Consider the following 16,618-nt stretch of genomic DNA (forward strand, 5'->3'; position numbering starts at 1 on the left):
TTGACCTTCTGTTTATTTATATATTCTTCCTGTTACATTATTATACGATGTCACTTAAAAGAATGCACTTTGATTAACTATCGAATCCTATAAACGGTTCCTAATAAGTTTGCTTTGTACGGAAAGAGGTTATGTTGAATTCAAGAGTAACGAGATTCTTCAAAGATATCGATGACAGAGATTCTGAATTATGTAAAAACTACACTTCCCCTTTGACACGCAAATAACTCTCATCCTTGCAACTAAACGCATTTATTAGCAACTGCAATTGCGAGGTTGCATTTCACTATGGAATGCCAATTGCAATTGTTTGGAGGTTTCTCGGTGATCTTTGACCATACGCTGGAGGTTATGAGTCATAAATTACCTTTAGGGATGTTTCGCCTCTATAGGAATTGCCCATTTGAATTTCATAGTGCAAATATTTTACTAGAAATAATCGGTAGCCATAAGTCCCTGCCGTACGTGTATATTGTAAAGTTCGTCTTGCCGCCATAGAAGTGAATAAAGTAGGCACGGATACCATTGTGAGGTTAAATCTATGGGGATTTGCAATGGCAGTTATGGTCGTGCTGTGCGTGATTATTGATGTAATCTTCGAGAAATCGTTAAATACTTATTGGTGAATCACTATACTCTGTTCGACGTTTTACCATATGGATAATGATAATCCTTCTTGAAGAGCTCCGTGTAAAGAAAAAACTGAACAATTTGCAGCTAACTTTAAGAAGGAGTCGTATACTGCAGTTTGACCTAAGAGTAATTCCTCTAGTGAAGGGTGCTTCTGATGCTGTGCAAAATGGTCTCGTGGTAGACCGTCGTCTTCTTGGATGACCTCAAGAAATACTTTCCGGGGGCCTCGACCCTCAAAGTAATAACAAGTGTAATTGCTATGCGTTCAATAGAAATTTATCTAATTATGAAGGAAACCATCTTATGCTCAACCCCTAGGGGACCAGTTTCACCAATGTTAACCGAAGTTTAACCGGTGAGATGTCTGTATTCCTGGATCTTATTAGATAATCTCGACAGTTGAACCTCTGTTAACTTTGGTGAAACCAGCCCTAGATTACTTGGAAAATAAAAATCCAGCGAACAAGGTGGCGTTTTTGTCGAATCCTTTATCAGGATCAGGACCTAGACCGTGACTGGGGTTGGCGTTGGAAAAAAAAATTGTTCTAAGGTAAGGTATTTATGACAATTGAGTAAGAAGCATCTTCAATCGGGGACCTGATGACATTTAGCCAGTGTGTGACATGGTGATCCCCGGGAAGGTAGCCGGTGATGAACAGTGTGTTCTTCCCATACGTGCATCATTCCTTTCCACCACGCATGCACCGGGTGCATTACTGCAGATACTCGACGTACCCCACGTCGAAGATCGTTGAAGATGGTGGCCGTCAGGAACGTACAAAGGATGATGGTATTAGTGACGCCTCCGGGATATATAAACGACTGCTGCTGGAGGCTCTGATAAACACTTGCCCGTCAACAATTACTGCTGCAGCATGTACGCCATATTGGTAAGTAACGCCATATTGGTCATATAGGAGTTTTTCACATTTTCTAGTTTTTCCGTATAATCCCTGTATTCTTGAAAATTCCAAATTTACCACTCGAAATTTACCCCAAAGAAAGGATTCTTAACGCGAGGGTAGTTTTTATCACGGATTCATCAAATGCATTTTTTTTAAGTAAAACATGTGTCCTTGTTTACAATAGTGCATGCGCAGTACTATATCTTGTGAAAATTTAAATATTTTATTTTCTATCTATTCCATAAATAATATAATCATTATAAATAATTATTTATAAACGCCATATAAATTACGCCATCTTTGATATAAGCGTTTGATTAAAATCTTGCATCTGTCTGGAACATCAAACATCAATAAATCTTTTACCCGTTAAGGAATCACGTAATTCTGATGACCATGAGGGATAAGGCTGTTTTTCTACAATCTAAATAGTGTAATAGTTATTAATGATCGTATAAGTATATTAAGAATTCTCAATCAACTTTCATAGTACACAAGTCAAGTAAGAATCTTGAGTATATGTATAATAAATAAATAAATTTTCCTCAGATAACCCTGGTGGTCCTAGGAAGCTGTGCTGTGGCGGCACCAGTGGACGAGCCAGTTCCCATAGTCAGTCAAACACAAGAAGGACCCAATCCAGATGGCTCGTACAAATGGGCTTATGAGGCAGGAAACGGAATCAAGGCCCAAGAGGAAGGACAGTTAACAAATCCCGGATCAGAAAACGAAGCCAATTCTGTGAAGGGTGGCTACAGCTATACTGGCAGCGAGGGCGAGACAATAGAGTTGACCTACGAAGCCAACGAAAACGGTTTCCAACCCCGAGGGGCCCATTTGCCAACAGCTCCGCCAATTCCTGAGCTCATCCAAAAGGCCCTAGATTGGATCGCCGCGCATCCCTCCAAGGAAGATGCCAACAATGTGTAATTTCACCAGGATACGATTTGATCTCAAAGCCAGTGCCGAATATGCCGACCCATAATTGAACCAGACACCAGTGTGTTTTTCTATTCCTTTTTTTTTAACATATTTTTTTAACTGACTCTTGGTCTTTACTCTTCTGCACGACCCTCGACTCGACTCGTTGATCCGCCGCGCCCCGAAAACTCTTCTTCGAGCATTTCGATTCGCTACTGTGCGTTGTACATATTTATTATTTTATTTACTACTATTATACATTATTTACCAATATGGGTGTGCCGTGGATTTTGGATTATTAAAAATTCACAAAGCAGCCGTCCTGTGGATGAATAAATGTTGCATTCCAAGAAATAAGATTTTTTTCGAAATATTTTTCAGACCACCGTCCCAAATTTTCGTCCGAAAAATTTGACATTTTTAAGAACACTCACCTATGTGTGTGTATAATTTTGTTCGAGTATTTATTTGCAAAACATCTCGTCCGCTTTTTAAGCACTCGACACTCTTTTGTGTCGTAAGTTCCAATGACTATTAATTCAAGTACCGTGTAACAGGTACTTGAACCGAGCTAAGTGAAAATTACCTTCCAATTTTTGATCGGCTACGATTACTATCTGTGGACTTTTTTTTCATCATCAATCGGCCACGCCGTTGACATTTCGAGAGGATCACACAAGACGGCTAGGCTAGTATTCTTTGTAACGACAGTATTATGTAACTGGCTGCTGAATTGACATTTGAACGCCCCTTCAGCTAAACTTCAAGATCGAATCGAGTTGGGAGTATAAAAAGGACGTCGCAGCTTCCCAAAATATCAGTCTTTGCTTCAGCAGAGGATACTCAGAACTAAACCACCGTCATGAAAACTGTAGTAAGTAAAGATATAAAGTAGCCCGTCATACATTTAATGTTTACGTAATAATTATATAATTAAATGTAATTATAGATTTTCGTCACCCTTCTGATCGGAGCCGCCATGGCTGCTGATGACAAGACTGCACCAATCGAGAGTCAGGTCAACGAAGTAGGTCTCGAGGGCAACTTCAAGCAAAGCTGGACCGGAAATGGCATCGCCGTCCAGGAACAAGGTACCCTGAAGAATGTTGGACAAAAGGATGAGGCTCAGGTTATCCAGGGTGGAGCCAGCTGGACTGCTCCAGATGGTACTCCTGTTCAGATCTCCTGGTCTGCTGATGAAAATGGTGCCAACATCCAAGGATCCCACGTACCAACTCCACCACCGCCACAGGAAATTCCAGCTTACATCCAGAGGGCACTCGAATGGGCTGCTGCTCATCCGTACAACGAAGAAGCTGAACTTAAGAAGACCTACTAAACTAACTGATATACAACCGGAAGTGACCAGCTTGTGACAGAGAATCGGATTTTGTTTCAATCGTTAATGGCTATTGATGCTAGGCGTGCAGTGAGATTCCTGAGATTGCAAGTGGGCAAGAACACAGAGTTTTCTCAGAGAGAGTTATTTTTTAGTTCAATTCTGTAAATATCTTGCTTTTGAATAGAATCGATATGCACAGATAATGTTTGCTATAAAATAAAATACGTTTTGATAAGAAATATGAATTTTACAATAATTTTTACTCGAAAGTAACAACCCATCATTTTTGAAATTTTAAAATGTATCTCCCTGGTAACAGCAAGAAAGTTTTGCATATTTACTTCAGATGTTAGCACATACCGGTCTGCGCTTTGACAAGAATTTGCCACTTTCCTTTTCGCCAATTATGAATTATAGGTACAGTCAAAGAGAATTAGCAACAATTACTATTCGTTATTGTCTATTACCAGATATTACGTATCAACAAGTTGTCCACGATATCTACTTAACGATATTTATCTATCGTTTGACAATTATCTATGATAATTTCTAAAGATGTTTTATTATCTCGGTATATCAAAAGACAATAATAACAATTGAAAATGAAGCCATGCAACATTAAAATAATTTCAAATTTATTGTATCAGTAGAAGATAGTGTACGTATGAACATCATGAAAGTATTCAAATAAAGAAGCCAGTTCGCATCAGCTGGAAGCTGTCTGAAGAATTCTACAGCGTCGCGGAGCGTCCATCCAAGAAACTTTCGCAGTCCGACAGTTACGAAATCTTTCTTAGCCGCAACGCGATCGCTGACCTCAATTTTATATTCCTATAAAAGATCATGAATATACGTGCGTCTACATATGATAGCTGAACATGGAAATATTTTAATAAAGGGGATCGTTAAAATCATTGAAAATATCGACCAGTGATAGCATCGTAGAAAAAAACGCAGTGAAAAAATATAAGTATCTATAAGCTACAAATAAATTTCGTACATTTACTGTTCAATATTTGTAACATATGAGAGATTAATAGAGAGAGATTATAGAGAGATCAATAAGACTTTCAGCCTTGAACCTGATCTCATTTACAGTCATTCACTAAGTAGTAGATCTCGTTTAGTTATTACCAATTAAATCAGGTTTTCTGTATTAACTTGGTTTTCAAAAGAATTAATGTTATATTTAGTTAACGGTTTACTTATTGTCACGTATGTATAAAAATGATGATAAAATGACGTAACTTTGTGTATGATGATCCGTCATTACTATATAAAATCAGTAAGATCATTCTTCCACCTTATATAACACCAGTGAGGACTAAACGATAATAAACTTGCGAAACGCTTTATAGAAAGGTGAAATTTGGGGAAATCAGTAATTTACTACATTTCGAGAGTAAGATAATTCTTTTAACAATTAAATGTAGGCAGTTTGTGATTTATTATTTGACAGTATATTCATATAAAGGGATTTAAAAAAAATGAAAAAAAAACCAATTCGGATAATTTCGTCAATCGTGATGGTCAAGTAAAATTTAATTGTCTTCCTTGGAAGGATGAGCGGCGTTCCATGCCAGAGCTCTTTGGATTAGAACAGGAATTTCCGGGGCAACCGGAATATGACTACCCTGGAAGACGGCGCCATTCTCGTCGGCGTTCCAACTGAGCTGAACGGGGACACCATTGGGATCTGTCCAGCTGGCGGCACCCTTGATGACCTGAGCTTCGTCCTTTGTTCCAGGATTCTTCAGAGCACCTTGCTCTTGTACGGAAATTCCATTGCCCGAGACCCACTTGGTACTGAATGATCCATCAGGACTGATATCCTGTTCCTGGCTCAGGATCGGAATGACTTTTTCCGAAATGTCAGCCATGACAGTCGCCACGAGGACACAGGAAATAACGAAAAATGCCTTCATCTTGAATTACGTTGTCTCTTGATACTTCTTCTTGTGACAAGATTTTTTTCTGGACTTCCTATCCACTTGGGCTTAGAATTTCTACTGACTCCCATAACAATTTCTAGGCTTTTTATACTGAGGAATTTCCTGAAATGTGATTCGGGATTTCGTAAAGGTCATCAGGTCCCCACGACTATTAGGTGTTGGTTCCTCAATTCTCACTATGGAGGTGGAAATAGGCCGTATCGTTCGAGCAGCTTCATATATAATGCATTTGACATTAATGAGTATGACCTATTATGGATATGAGGACGCTGTCAGATAATTGTGACTAAAACACCCATGGATTAATATTTAGCTTAGACCTAAAATTTATTTAAATAATAGTTCCCAGTGGCCCATCACGTGGCATTGGATATATGCAAAGATCACAATCCCTGAAACTAAAGGAATTTCAATAAAGCAACATTCGATAAAGTGTCATCATAATTCTTTATTTACATATAAAAAATCACAAAACGTGTACATGTTTATATCCTTTGAAAGAAGTGCATCGCGCTCGAGTGACAGGAGCGCGTTGCACCGAGGCAAGAAGTGCATCGTTGTATGAACGATTGAAAGTTGTAATTAAATATTTTATAAAGAAGATTTATCACGCCTGTGACACGGGAATTAAGTATCACCATATTCCAGTGAAAGAGGTTATGCGTATATAATCATGTATAATAAATCATACATGTATAACGATAGAATTTTGTTTTTTCTTCTTCCATATTGTTACGATGTACTCTATTATAATATATTCATACTATAATTATTTCAATTATTTTATATATGCATCGGAAGCTCGGGTCGGTACTGTCCATGGCAAGCTGGCTCCTTAGGTCAGATCACGTTCACGGAATAATTCAATTGATTAACCTGCGTATAAAATAATTTCAAGTAATACAAAATTCAAAAATATATAAATAGTAATCACGATAACGCAATCAATTAAAATAATCAATTCTTCTTTTTTTTTAACCTCTCTGAGGTGGTCTGCCCTGTCCAGCGTCGTCTTCTTCAGGATGAGCTGCATTCCACTCGAGCGCCCTCAGGATCTCTGGAGGAATTGGTGGCGCCGTTGGGATATGGGAACCCTGAACCTGGAAGCCATTCTCATCCGCGATGTAACTGATGCTGACCTGCTGACCGTCAGGTGCAGTATACGAATCTTGACCTTGAGCAACGACAGGAGTTTCGCCATCTACGGACTTTGGCTGTCCCGATTCCTGATGACTGATCCCATTGCTTGTCTCGAAGCTAAATCATCATTAATCACTAGTCAATTCCACGCAGCCACGACTAATGATTAAATCATTTAAAATGACTTACTTGTTCACATAATTCCCATCGAAATTAACTTCAAGCTGTTGTGAGGTGATCACTGCGTCTTTGTCAGCACCACTGTTTGGCCTCTGAGGTGCACAGAGGGTCCCTGTTGCACATAGTGCAACCGCCAGCAGCACCTTTAATTGAGAAATAATTGTTAATGAGCAAAGGAATGCAAGGGTAGTCATCTGGGTTATTCCAGAAGGTGGATCCGTACGAAGGTCACGTCATGTAATGGGACTAGGATGTAATTCGTGAAAGTAAATGTAAAAGAGCATGTCTCTAATGGCAAAGGGCACCAGGCGAGCAAAGGATTGTAATGCTCTTTTGTTTTCGCGTTCCATCATTCCATCATTCCATCATGCCTCTCTTCTCTTGTTCTCCAGTGGAAGCTGACTATTACGTCATCCGAGATGACATTATGAAATACGGCGTAATCGCTGTAGCTTGGTAGGCAGATGGGTATAAGAGAGAAACGACTTCCCAACGCAGAAAAACTGCTTCGGTATTTTGACGCCAATGAAATTTCTCCGTAAAAATATTACATCCGAATTGCCTCGCCTTTTTCTTTAACACACACGAGCCACGTTTCTATCTATATATAAAGTTTGCTTTTCTTTATCTATCTCATCTATTTTCAATGTATTATCCTTTTCTTTCACTCTCTTTACTTTCGTAAGTCCCACACAGTCTCATCACGCCATTCACATTTACTTCGTCTTCATTCGCTTCGCCACTGCGCGCGATTTGCTTGCGAGGCTCTCATGCATTATTGCGCAATGATTTCGCACTCGTGATACGCCACTTTCGCACGTGATTTATCCATTTATCCTCGGGACGAATTCTCATTTTATGGTGCATCCCCTTTTTTTTTCTCTTTATTCCTTTTCTCTTCTTTCAGTGATTCTCAGGTAGATCGGGAGACATTCTTTTTTTTAAGTCCATTCATACCTTTTTAGCGGGATTGGAATTTATCATTGGATTTCACATGGGTTATCATGCACTGAAATTTTCTCAAATTGTAATTGCGTATGATTTCCAAATAACGTGTAGAGTGAACATTTTTTGAGATAATTTTATATAAATTATGAATATATATATATATAGGGTGACTCGGAACAAACACACCACCTGAAGATGGTTCCACCATAGAAATCAAGTGGAAAAGCAAACTTCGGGTGATTCATTTGTCGTAAACAACCCTGTATATGGTTAAAGGTCGCATAGTGGATTTAATCGAGATGCTGCAATAATTATGCAGGAAATATTACAAAATTTATGCATATCTGTCATAGTAATTTTTTTCTTCAACATGCACTATTACGTGATGACGATCATAATGCCTGCAGTATGGAGAAGTGTTATCGAGTCATGATTACGAATAAAAATTTGTTAGCGATTAATAATCATAATTGTCAGGATGATCCTTCATATTTACAATAAAACGATGCGAGTGATTAGTATAACGTCAATAGTATGGAAATATTCTGTCCTTTTTTAAAAAAAATTACAAAGGTTGCAAGAGACATTTACCATTTTTACTATTACTACTCTTACTATTACTACCACCATTATTATCAGCCATGATAGAATAATTTTATTACTTCGCAGAAGTTATTGATGTATGCAACGTCATTGACGAAACCTATCATTAAGACTGATTCGAGAAATCGTCCTATCTGCTTCCGCGAGTTGGCCATTTTAAATTTCAATTTAGTAACCCACTACGAGATGATTTTTTTTTCCTCGATCCAAATACGCTAATAGGATCATTTATCGATAACTTCTTATCATATGCTATACGACAAATTTGATAACACAATATGATCTTATGGTACCATAAAATGTGCAGGTTAACACAGCATAGTAATGATGGACCAAAAAATTAAGATAAAATCTAAAGATCGGGTGCCGATATAAATTTTAATTCTATAAGATAATTTATTCATATTTAAAAAAAAGGTTATTTTTCCCAGATCTTAAGAGAAAAAAATTCGTTATCCTTATAAAAATACTCGAGTGAATGTCCACATTAAAACTTATGCACAGCCAAAGTGCATAATTCCAGATGCACTATCAGATCTTACCTTAAGAGTATACATAATCTCCGTGTGATAGCAGCAAGAAGTACTAGAGATGCTGATGGTTTGGTACTTGTGATTCTTCCTAAGAGGCGAGGCTCTTTATATACACAGCCCGATCCAACGTGGTGCAGTGAAAGGGGTCATCCCTGCCCTCTTCACAATGCACTTCTTCTGACCGTAGCATCCTCGGAAAACTGCAAGGCGAATGCGCTATCAGGACCTCGAACTCTTTCACATGTCTTCAGCTCTGAAATTCAGTAACGAACGACTGACAAACTCCATACATCAATGCAGGAATAATTAAAATTATTTATAAAAAAATTACAATTACCAAAGAATGCAAACTGCATCACGTTGAACAATTAGTACCTTGACTGATTACATGATTTCCATGATAATCACCTCATTGATAAAATCCCATTAGAGATACACAACGTACGATCCATGGGTATCATAGTCCAGATCCAAAATGGTTTCTTGAATTTTGTAACAATGGAGGTGATCCTGAGATGCAAAATAAAAATTTTTGATACGAAAAACAGTTACGGCAAGGTATATTTAATTAAAAGAAGAAAAAAATTAAGATTAATCACCTTCTTCCTTATCATCATCGTTCCCTCGGCTGTTTCATTGAAGCTTCCATGGTGCAATACAGTCAGCTACTTTAATCGTGATCATCACGTAGATCAAGGTCGTCCAAAGTAATACAGTACAGATTCGATCCAGGAATGATTTCTGCCTGTGACAATAAATTATTATATAAAAGTCATTGTATTATATGGAATGTGCATTACTTGATTGAATGACGTACCTGGACATTATTAGTTTAACATGGAGAAGTAATGGGGTCGTGAAAGGTGAAACGGAACAAATGCCACTGTCCTTTCATACATAACGAGTAACGGGTAACAAGTAGTAATAATAATTGAAATCATTGATTTTCCTAAATGTTAATCTTCAATACGAAAAGTCAATTACGTGTGTGAAAACCGAAAAATATTTCCCCATAATTATTGTCATCCTCGTCCAGTCATTGTTACGTTTAAATGTAAAGACCATTACGTATAATAACCATATACTAATAATTTTAGTGCGAATAGTCATCGAGTGATGGCGCTGACTAACATTACAGTAATAACCAGACCAATTACTATGATAATTAGCATAGATTTCTATTGCTTCTATACTGTTATTATGATAGTACGTAAAATACACAGAAGTGTATATCAACAACTATCACTCTATCGATGATTAATTAATTTATTCAAATTAAATAATCGATCTGTTGTTCCGTGTTCACTTTGATAATTTTCCTACGACGATATTATAAATGCTAGTAAGGCGAGTTGTAATACAAGATGCAACATAACTGCATATGTACCATAGGACATTACGAAATAGCGAAACAGCAAGGCACCTTCTTCTTGCAGTTTTTAACATTAGTCACAGCAGGATTTGCCTCGCCTCGGGTTACTTGTCACAATTAAACGATAATTAAGCCTGCTTACATCTTAAACCTTTCCGTTAGCATTATGACCCTTACGCAATCCTGGTACTATTAAATAAATTGCGACCAGCAAAAGCCATTGGTATACCCATCGAATAATTAACAGAACTACAACTAATACTGAATAAAAATTCTACGTGAGATTCGTGCGATTAAATAAAGATTAATTAATTAATTGACTAACGCTAATTGTCTCGTTATTTATTGTTGCTGCAATTGTAGTGAATTACTGGGTTAGTTGGATTCAATTATTGATACTATCTGTAGCAGCTGACTGTCGTGGAATTCTCGGTTGGCTATTACATATGATTAGATATAAGATGTGTATATTAAGATATATATATAGTGTTAAGAATGGATTCTATAGTATGTAGTGCAGTAGTTTAGTCGAGTATATAGTAACGTAGTAGCGTGAAAGTGAACTGTCTCAAGGTCTGGGATAAGCCAGAGTTCCTATAATACTACATCGTTCTAACTAGACTTGTTTCAGACAGCTTTCAGATTGTTTCCAGACAGCGTGCCAAGAAGGCTACCGGTCACCAGCACGAGTGTGTACCTATTCGAGTTAATACCAATCGATGACTTTATCGGGTGAACGTACTTGTGGCAATAGATAAATTCTGTAACGATGGAATTTTTTTTTTAAATCCTTGACACTTTTTCCATTATTCTTAATCGTCCTGGATTCTTTTTTCACAATTATTTTTATTGTTATTCAAAATTCGAGATCTTTCATGTATTTCGTTTCTTTTGTTCAAGTAATCTAATACTAGTTGTACGTACTGTACAAAGAGGACGAGTATACTTGGAATCTAGTGTTGTAATGAATTGTCTTAAATGGTGGGCGGAAAATACAAGAAGCTACGCATTTTAATCGGCGTAGGTAAAGTATTCGTGTTAGGATGTCGAGAACTCTGGCTGCTTGACATTACAGTGGATATTTATATATATACACTGTGTTATGCATATATCATTGTAGAAGATCGATGACATTATACCTACCCGCCAAAACAATTTGTATTATTTCTATTGTGAATATCAACCGCTTATCCCACGTCATTTACTTGGCTCGCGTTTCATGTTTATTTTGAGAAGTTTCAATGAAATTTTACAATTAGATGAAAATTCAAGCAAATTTATTCATAAGTATATAGCGAGAGTGTCTAGGACGGATCAGATATAAAATGAGTCAATGGATTATTCCTTGATTGACTAAGAATTATTTTGTTTTCAGGCTAAGTTGAGGTTTCTGCACTTTTTTGATCCTTCTCCACGTAAGGATGCGCGGCAATGTATTCCAGGGCCCGTATCACCGATTGGGGCATTGGATGTGGGGTCGGGATATGTTCACCCTGAGGCTGGAATCCATTCTCATCCGCGACGTAAGTCAGATGAATTGATTTCCCGTCATTATCGGTCCACGACACGTCGCCATTTACTACAGACACGTCTTGATCCTCGACGTGTTTCAATGTTCCTTGTTCTTGGACCTTTATACCGTTTTCGGATTCCCAAACGTTGAAGAACGATCCATCCGGATTGACTTCTGATTCCTGGTGAAGAATGGCCACTGGTGATGTTGAAATTTCCGCTGATACGGATAACGCAATTAGGCATATGAATACCTGTGGAGAAGATGAAATTATTATTTTTTTTTTTTTTTTTTTTTTTTTTTTTTTTTTTTTTTTTTTTTTTTTTTTTTTTTTTTTTTTCAGGTAAGAGGTTTTTTTCATACGGAAACAAGGTGCAGCGTCTTTGGTACGCAAATAGCGACATTTCGAAAACGGTCTAGCTCGTAAAAATCATCAAATTTACTTCTGGTGTCGTTTACGGAATTACAATTGAGCATTTTACATTTTTAACACGGTTTAGAATCACATATTCGTTTTGATCGCTTGTGACATATTCCAACTTTTCTATTCGTAGTCTTTGCGAATACACGTTCGCATTTGAAGATTCTACGTTCATGGATCTTACTTTTGAGAAAAATTTTTTCAGTTTTGAATTTACTCTCTTTGGCATTTTGAAATTTAGTTACGTGCTTTCTCACCTATTGTCTCTGGAATTATTCGCAGGTTGTCTTATACATTACGTCATTGACTTCTGTTACTTCTCTACGACCTGATACGACCTAACCTAAAAATCCAAACAATCTGCTTTACAGTCTTATTTTACTTACAATAAGTTTCCCCATGTCTCCAGCACTTTGTTCTTTCCTTGCACTCGACCAAATGCAACTGACTGACCAAAAGGATGGGCTTCTTTTTATACTCGCTAAAATGTAAAACACTCAAAACGTCCTCCAGTTTGCTTGCTCATCTTCACCAATTCTTCAGTTATTTTTTCACTATTCTCATCACATACATATTATGACTGCATCTCACTTCTTTCCACTGTGGCTATACGTTTATCTACGATTCTTTTTCCTCTTTTTAGCATATCGCCGCTTATTATGCACCGTGAGTCAAAATACTGAATGCTCTCGGTCTCACGTTTCAATGCTGCGAATACAAACGTGGAGTCGACTGACTGATTCGTAGCTACGTTCATGTCTCGTCCTTGATTTTCGACATGTGTGATACGAAGATTCCACAGTCATTTTTTATCAAGTTTTTTGTACACTAAAAGTATTTCTCTCTTTTTATTAACAAAATAATTGTAATACGCGCCTCGTAATTTTCATCAAACCAATTTTTTTGACGTTTCAATAAAAATAGTTCCTATAATTGCCGTGATGGCGTTACGAACGTAAATATTTGAAATTGCTTCTACGTGTACGCGCATTCTCATAATATTTCAAGGGAGCTCCTTCATATTTTCATATTAGATATTTACGATGTTGCTTTAACTACTTGAGATCACTTCCGTGATACTATTTAGCCACCAATGATTTACATATAACATATATGTATACTCGTCTACCTGTAACGTCACATTTTTCTTTTATATCTTGATATCAGGAATAATGGGTTGCAGTATATCCACCCATATTTTATTTTGAAGTATTCGATATAAACGCAGCTTCACTATCATCGCGTGATCAACACAATGCATGGCGATAAAATATGAAATAGTTAAAAATAAAATAAAACTACGTAGATGCTGTCGGAAGGCATCTGATGACATTCTTAGGTGACTATGCGTTAACGGTTGCGGCAAGTTACATGTATTGAATTTTCATAAGTTACTGTACACTCTTCCTTTCGCATATTTGCTTAGATTTTCAGTTACACAGTAACGCCGTCTGTGAAGAGAATGTAAATACATTTAATTAGACGAACAAGAGTGTCGGAGAATATCGGATGCGATTTATTTAATTGATCACGACGCAGACGACGTCTGAATATTTTCGAATATATTAATGACGTAATGTCATTGAATTTATGTACGTTTTAGGAATCAGCTATATATATCACTGGATTAAAAATTTTTTGTTTTACTGTAACTAAAAGTCCTGTCGGAATTTTTTTCGAGTTTTTTTCTTTATTTCCTCATAAAAACTACTAAAAGTTAATAATGTTTTGAACACTGATGCTGCTTCCTTAGTATAGTAGTATAGTTAGTATAGTAGTATAGTAGTATAGTAGTATAGTTCTTTAGTATATTAGTATATTAATTGATCTATCCCGTTAATGATTGTATTATAAGAAAAATTTTTTGCATTGCAGATTACGAGTGGGGTAAAAACATAGTTTAAATAGAGTCAGATGTTTTTTAAAAATCATCGTCCATTTTTATATCGCGTTGATAAAAGAATATGAATGATGTAGTGAATATAGAATTTTAATACACTAATTGGATCTTATCATATATATAATATAAATAACAATGATTCAATAATATATAGTATGTATAACAAGATACTGTACCAATCTTAGCAACAAAATTTATTTCCCAAGTAATCAAGTATTGGTTAATGATTTAATTAATTATTTATTAATCAAATTCTAGTTCCGCTACATCTCTAGCTAGTGCACCAGCTGATCCGGAACAGCCCATCGCCATTATATGCCAAAAATCGAACATGGAATAGAACGGAAACTTTTGACAGTAAACATGAAATCACAAACGGAATTGCGGTGAAGGAACGTGGCAAGATAAAAGTTGTAAAACGATGAACCTCCGTCTTTTTTCTTTTTAATTATTCGCTACTACCAATAAAATTTGATCTTTACCTTCTACATGCAGCTTATCCGTTTATGCATACAGATGCTTTTTTTTGTCTGTGCAAGTTTTTCTTATTTAATCCTAAAAAAATACCAAGGACATTTGTTGCCATTCGCGTTGCATCTTGAGTATAAAACTAGTTATTTGGTTGATAGGCTTCTGGCGCTGATCCAAAGTCTCTAGACATGATTCAAGTCACGAGTGGCAGCGCCTCCTGAATTACACTGGATGGTACTACTATTAATCTTTCTGGGTAGCCGATGACAATGGATTCCAACCTATAGGAGTTGATCTGCCCAGATATCTGCCGAGCGAACCGCCGGTATTGAATTACATTGTGAAGGCCCTAGAGTGGGCAGAGAAACAACCTTACAATGAAACATTGGCTATGAAGACATCTGCGAAGAAAGTTTAGAACGTTCCGAAAACGCAACCAAATAAGCTCTATAAATACATATGTGAATATATATCTTCTGCTTCTATTATTATAATGATATAAATTATTATTAATATACATATATATAGCAGAATGTCTATTTGTTTGTATGTTCGCTATTAACTTGTAAGTCAATTAACAGATCTGGACCAAATTTTGCACAGTTACTCTTTAGGAGCTTGTATTCTATGTATAAGTTCGTGCAATACCGGCAAATTAATCATAACATAGATATTCCTTATAATCGTTATACCTTTGACTCAGTTTATTTTATAAGTTTTTATTTTGTAGAAACTTAGAGTTATCAATATATACAATCAGATCTGGTATGATTCTTTAGATTACTGAAATCGTGTAATAGGTAACAAAAATTGAGCAATGTTTCAGCAAGAAATGAAAATCAAAGCACTCTCGTTGCAGACACAATTCCAGTCAAAGTTAAACGTATTCAACTTTCTCTCGTTATCGTTATTTATTGTGTTTATTTATGTCATCACAGCCGTATATTTGTCATATTTAAATTTCCTGAGAAGCTGGCGCAGCCTTAGGTAACTCTGTAGACTGAGGATGAGTAGCTATGAATTCAAGAGATCTCTGAATCGCAGCTGGAATTGGTGGTGGGGTTGGTAAGATGGAGCTTTCAGGCTGGTAGCCATTTTCATCAGCCGTCCAGCTGATTTGAACTGGAGTTCCGTCCGGTGCCGTCCAGGATGCTGTTCCTTGAATAACTTGAGCCTGTGTATCCTGATCGAGTTGCTTAAGCGATCCTTGAATTTGTTCGGAAATTCCATTTTCAGTTTCGAATTTCAAACTGAAAGTCCCATCTGTTCCAATGTCTTGTTCCTGGCTCAGTATGGCAATGGGCGCCTGTTCGACGGGAGCTGCATAACAGCTAACGGCCAATGTTGCAAATATTGCAAGAAACTAAAAATATAATTTCAAAAAATAAGACATAAAAAATTAATAAAAGAAGTAGCGACAGTTTGCCAATTGAGTACTTACGATTGGATTCATGATGACGATTAGTGGTATCGTGTCTCTGGGAGACTTGCACTTTAACTGACGTTGATTTGATGATGAACTGCCTCGAAAGGCCTTAATATAACTGGCCTGTCCCCACCCATCACATGTGGAATCACCCGTAGGACTTACCTAGCCAACCCTGAACCAAGTGTCAGTACATTACGATAATTAGTATGTCCTCGTTGGTTAATACCGCTTACTTTTTAGTTGGTCAATTCGAAAATCTGAGTATTCCTTGTGTTACTTAGAGAAATTAACATATATTACTCGTTGACAATATTCGCAAAGCGAAACTTATCACTTTTGAATATAATTCAAATTC

General features: G+C 36.8%; 6 protein-coding genes across 9 annotated transcripts; 2 read left to right on the forward strand and 4 right to left on the reverse strand.

The window, feature by feature from the left end:
- The first annotated feature begins 1,380 nt into the window (after positions 1-1,380).
- LOC107268050 (endocuticle structural glycoprotein ABD-4-like) lies at positions 1,381-2,813 on the forward strand. The gene is made up of 2 exons (XM_015740410.2): positions 1,381-1,523; positions 2,088-2,813. Exons 1-2 carry the CDS (start codon positions 1,509-1,511, stop codon positions 2,466-2,468), a joined length of 396 nt encoding a protein of 131 aa, XP_015595896.1. The 5' UTR covers positions 1,381-1,508; the 3' UTR covers positions 2,469-2,813.
- A 141-nt stretch (positions 2,814-2,954) lies between these two features.
- LOC107268049 (endocuticle structural glycoprotein SgAbd-2) lies at positions 2,955-4,040 on the forward strand. Of its 3 annotated transcripts, XM_025085341.1 has the most exons (3): positions 2,955-3,147; positions 3,216-3,330; positions 3,409-4,040. In XM_025085341.1, the coding sequence occupies exons 2-3, from the start codon at positions 3,322-3,324 to the stop codon at positions 3,796-3,798; spliced, it is 399 nt and encodes a 132-aa protein (XP_024941109.1). In that variant the 5' UTR covers positions 2,955-3,147; positions 3,216-3,321; the 3' UTR covers positions 3,799-4,040. The 3 variants fall into 3 exon arrangements, with proteins under 3 accessions (XP_024941109.1, XP_015595894.1, XP_015595895.1); XM_015740408.2 differs by having other exon boundaries at positions 2,955-3,333; XM_015740409.2 differs by having other exon boundaries at positions 2,955-3,330.
- Positions 4,041-5,224: 1,184 nt separating this feature from the next.
- Positions 5,225-5,823, reverse strand: LOC107268051 (larval cuticle protein LCP-17). The gene has a single exon (XM_015740411.2). The coding sequence runs from the start codon at positions 5,724-5,726 to the stop codon at positions 5,343-5,345; it is 384 nt and encodes a 127-aa protein (XP_015595897.1). The 5' UTR covers positions 5,727-5,823; the 3' UTR covers positions 5,225-5,342.
- Positions 5,824-6,181: 358 nt separating this feature from the next.
- LOC107268011 (endocuticle structural glycoprotein SgAbd-1) lies at positions 6,182-9,321 on the reverse strand. 2 transcript variants are annotated; one of them, XM_015740334.2, is made up of 4 exons: positions 9,167-9,321; positions 7,083-7,216; positions 6,733-7,010; positions 6,182-6,629 (listed from the first exon to the last, which is right to left on the reverse strand). In XM_015740334.2, exons 1-4 carry the CDS (start codon positions 9,179-9,181, stop codon positions 6,625-6,627), a joined length of 432 nt encoding a protein of 143 aa, XP_015595820.1. In that variant the 5' UTR covers positions 9,182-9,321; the 3' UTR covers positions 6,182-6,624. The 2 variants fall into 2 exon arrangements, with proteins under 2 accessions (XP_015595820.1, XP_024941108.1); XM_025085340.1 differs by lacking the exon at positions 6,182-6,629 and having other exon boundaries at positions 6,728-7,010.
- A 2,408-nt stretch (positions 9,322-11,729) lies between these two features.
- On the reverse strand, positions 11,730-13,183 carry LOC107268013 (larval cuticle protein LCP-17). The gene is made up of 2 exons (XM_015740336.2): positions 12,850-13,183; positions 11,730-12,295 (listed from the first exon to the last, which is right to left on the reverse strand). The coding sequence occupies exons 1-2, from the start codon at positions 12,862-12,864 to the stop codon at positions 11,906-11,908; spliced, it is 405 nt and encodes a 134-aa protein (XP_015595822.1). The 5' UTR covers positions 12,865-13,183; the 3' UTR covers positions 11,730-11,905.
- Positions 13,184-15,533: 2,350 nt separating this feature from the next.
- LOC107268012 (endocuticle structural glycoprotein SgAbd-2) lies at positions 15,534-16,399 on the reverse strand. The gene is made up of 2 exons (XM_015740335.2): positions 16,276-16,399; positions 15,534-16,197 (listed from the first exon to the last, which is right to left on the reverse strand). The coding sequence occupies exons 1-2, from the start codon at positions 16,285-16,287 to the stop codon at positions 15,790-15,792; spliced, it is 420 nt and encodes a 139-aa protein (XP_015595821.1). The 5' UTR covers positions 16,288-16,399; the 3' UTR covers positions 15,534-15,789.
- Between the last annotated feature and the right edge of the window lie 219 nt (positions 16,400-16,618).

This window comes from Cephus cinctus, unplaced genomic scaffold (assembly GCF_000341935.2).
Source record: "Cephus cinctus unplaced genomic scaffold, Ccin1 Ccin1_scaffold0462, whole genome shotgun sequence".
In the NCBI taxonomy this organism is placed as follows: Eukaryota; Metazoa; Arthropoda; class Insecta; order Hymenoptera; family Cephidae; genus Cephus; species Cephus cinctus.

Bases quoted from the DNA above. Each gene is read 5' to 3' on its own strand.
- LOC107268051 (XM_015740411.2), bottom strand. From the start codon at position 5,726: ATGAAGGCATTTTTCGTTATTTCCTGTGTCCTCGTGGCGACTGTCATG.
- LOC107268011 (XM_015740334.2), bottom strand. The intron at 7,011-7,082 runs GTAAGTCATTTT...ATGATGATTTAG, and splicing joins GATGGGAATTATGTGAACAA to CTTCGAGACAAGCAATGGGA.